This window comes from Myotis brandtii, unplaced genomic scaffold (genome assembly GCF_000412655.1).
Source record: "Myotis brandtii unplaced genomic scaffold, ASM41265v1 scaffold208, whole genome shotgun sequence".
NCBI lineage: Eukaryota > Metazoa > Chordata > Mammalia > Chiroptera > Vespertilionidae > Myotis > Myotis brandtii.
Window position 1 is genome coordinate 1,137,811 of NW_005357764.1, and position 2,018 is coordinate 1,139,828.

Here is a 2,018-nt window from a genome sequence, read left to right on the forward strand (position 1 = left end):
GGGCGGAGCCGCACCTGGAGCGCCTGCTGCGCGAGGTGAGGAGCATTGGGGGCGATCCCAGGAAGGGTGTGCATGGGGCTGGGGGGAGTGTCCGTGCACTGGGAGCCCCGGGCAGTGTGGCCGTCTCCCCGAAGAGGGTTCGCTCGCTAGTTCTGTGCACGCGAGTCCAACCTGGTGGCCTGCGCGAGGGGCTGAGGTTGGCAAAGCAAAGTGCCAGCCCCGAAGGGGTCCTACTGTCCCCACTCCAGCCTCAAGGTCGCGTTCCAGGGCCAGCGGCCGTGGGAACAGTGGGTTAGAAGGGCCGTTTTGGGACGAGTAGAGGGAGAGAGAGGATCCACGAGTGTGTGCGCTCTGACGGGTTGCTTCCCGCCTCAGGTGGACGCAGGGCTACTCATCTGTGCCGGCATAATGAAGAGGCTCAAGGGGAAGTGTCTGGAGGGTGATTCTCATCATTGGCAGCAGCTGCTGTTCCGTAGCAGCTGCTTTTCCCAACCCTGGTGTACCTGGAGGGGCGTGGGACCCCCAGCAGGCAGGCGGCCACGGTGGAGGAAAGCCCCTGACAGACCCTAGGGCTGGGACCTTGAAGGGATCTGGTCAGCCCGGCCTGTGCACCCTGCACCCCCCAGAAAAATTTGTTTTGAGGCAGCTCCATCCTGGAGATGCTGTGCTCTGGAGCTGCTGCAGCTGATCGCGCACTCCGTGCCACCGAAACCTGAAGGGATGCCCACATGAGACCGATAGAGTGAGGGGAAGAGAAACAGTCTGGGCCAGAAAACTGGGTGCCAATTTCAGGCTGCCACCTGGGCGATGCAAATACATCTGAGTTTTCTTGAAAGCCTATAAGACTCTTGACTCTTCTATTACAGTTGCTGCATTGTGCCTTCAAAGCAGGAGCCACATTTGGGTCCTCAAAGCCCTCCCCCAGCTTTTGTGCAGCAGTGCCTCTCCCCATGGAACTAGAGAGGCTACCAGCGGTTCTCAACCTGTGGGTCGCGAACAATGAAAATACATCCTGCATATCAGATATTTACATTACGATTCAGAACAGTAGCAAAATTACAGTTATGAAGTAGCAACGAAAATAATTTTATGGTTGGGGGTCACCACAACATGAGGAACTGTATTAAAGGGTCGCGGCATTAGGAAGGTTGAGAACCACTGGAAGAGCTTCCCTGGCTGAGCCCAGCTTGCCTCCTGCGACCTCCCTGCTCCAGCCATCCTCTTCCTCCTGGGAAAGGTGGCTCCCAAGTGCCCTGCCCAAAGGGGCATCTTCAGTTGTAGTATGAAAAGCACATGTTTCAGGGTAGAGGAGAGGAAGGACAGGTCTGTTACTACCAGTCCCCGGAACTGTGCAGAGCTGTGATCTTTAAGTAAGGTATTCAGCGGTCTATCCATCATTGAGTGAATTTGGAATCTTTGGGGGAATGGGAGAAGACTGCACCACACCTCCTAGTTCACCACACCTATTTCTTAGCACTTTAATTTAAGCCAGCATTACATCTCTTCTTGCTTGGATTTAGGCAACATTGCTGCTTCATGAAATGATTTCCTCTTTTGTCTTGGAAAGTGTCTGCAGACTTCAGAAATCTCTCCAGGGTTCTGCTTGGCAACTCCTGGTGATGGTTTCATAATTGCAGCCCATTATCTTTTGGCAAATCCCTAGAGACCAGAGTGTTGAACTGATTTATGAAAGGTCAGTAAAGTTTCTACCTGTCAGTGCTAGAACTGTGGCTATTCTTTTGGATAGGAGACCCCTCTGAGTATAAAAATAAACCACAAGCCCGGATGGAGTAAATCAGAAATCCCAGGAGAACCTTTTGCGAAGAACTTGTAAATTGTGTTTATTCTAATGGGGGTGGGGGGTCCTGGGAAAGCAGCCATGTCTGAGGAGTGTGGATGGATCCTCGAGTTCTGAATTTGGAGGGTCAGCAGGGAGAGCAGTGGCTTCCTGCGGCGCGGAGCAAACCAAAGTGTTCTCTCTCTCTCTCTCTCTCTCTCTCTCTCTCTTTCTCTCTCTC

At 53.2% G+C, this 2,018-nt stretch overlaps 1 protein-coding gene across 1 annotated transcript in view; it reads left to right on the plus strand.

Moving 5' to 3' along the window:
* Positions 1-2: 2 nt before the first annotated feature.
* Positions 3-2,018, plus strand: part of COL23A1 (collagen, type XXIII, alpha 1) — a gene marked incomplete at its 5' end in the record, with an annotated part of 284,504 nt that continues 282,488 nt past the window's right edge. The window contains one exon of the mRNA XM_014539164.1: positions 3-35. Within this exon, the coding sequence (XP_014394650.1) occupies positions 3-35 (33 nt within the window). The remainder of the gene's footprint in view (positions 36-2,018) is intronic.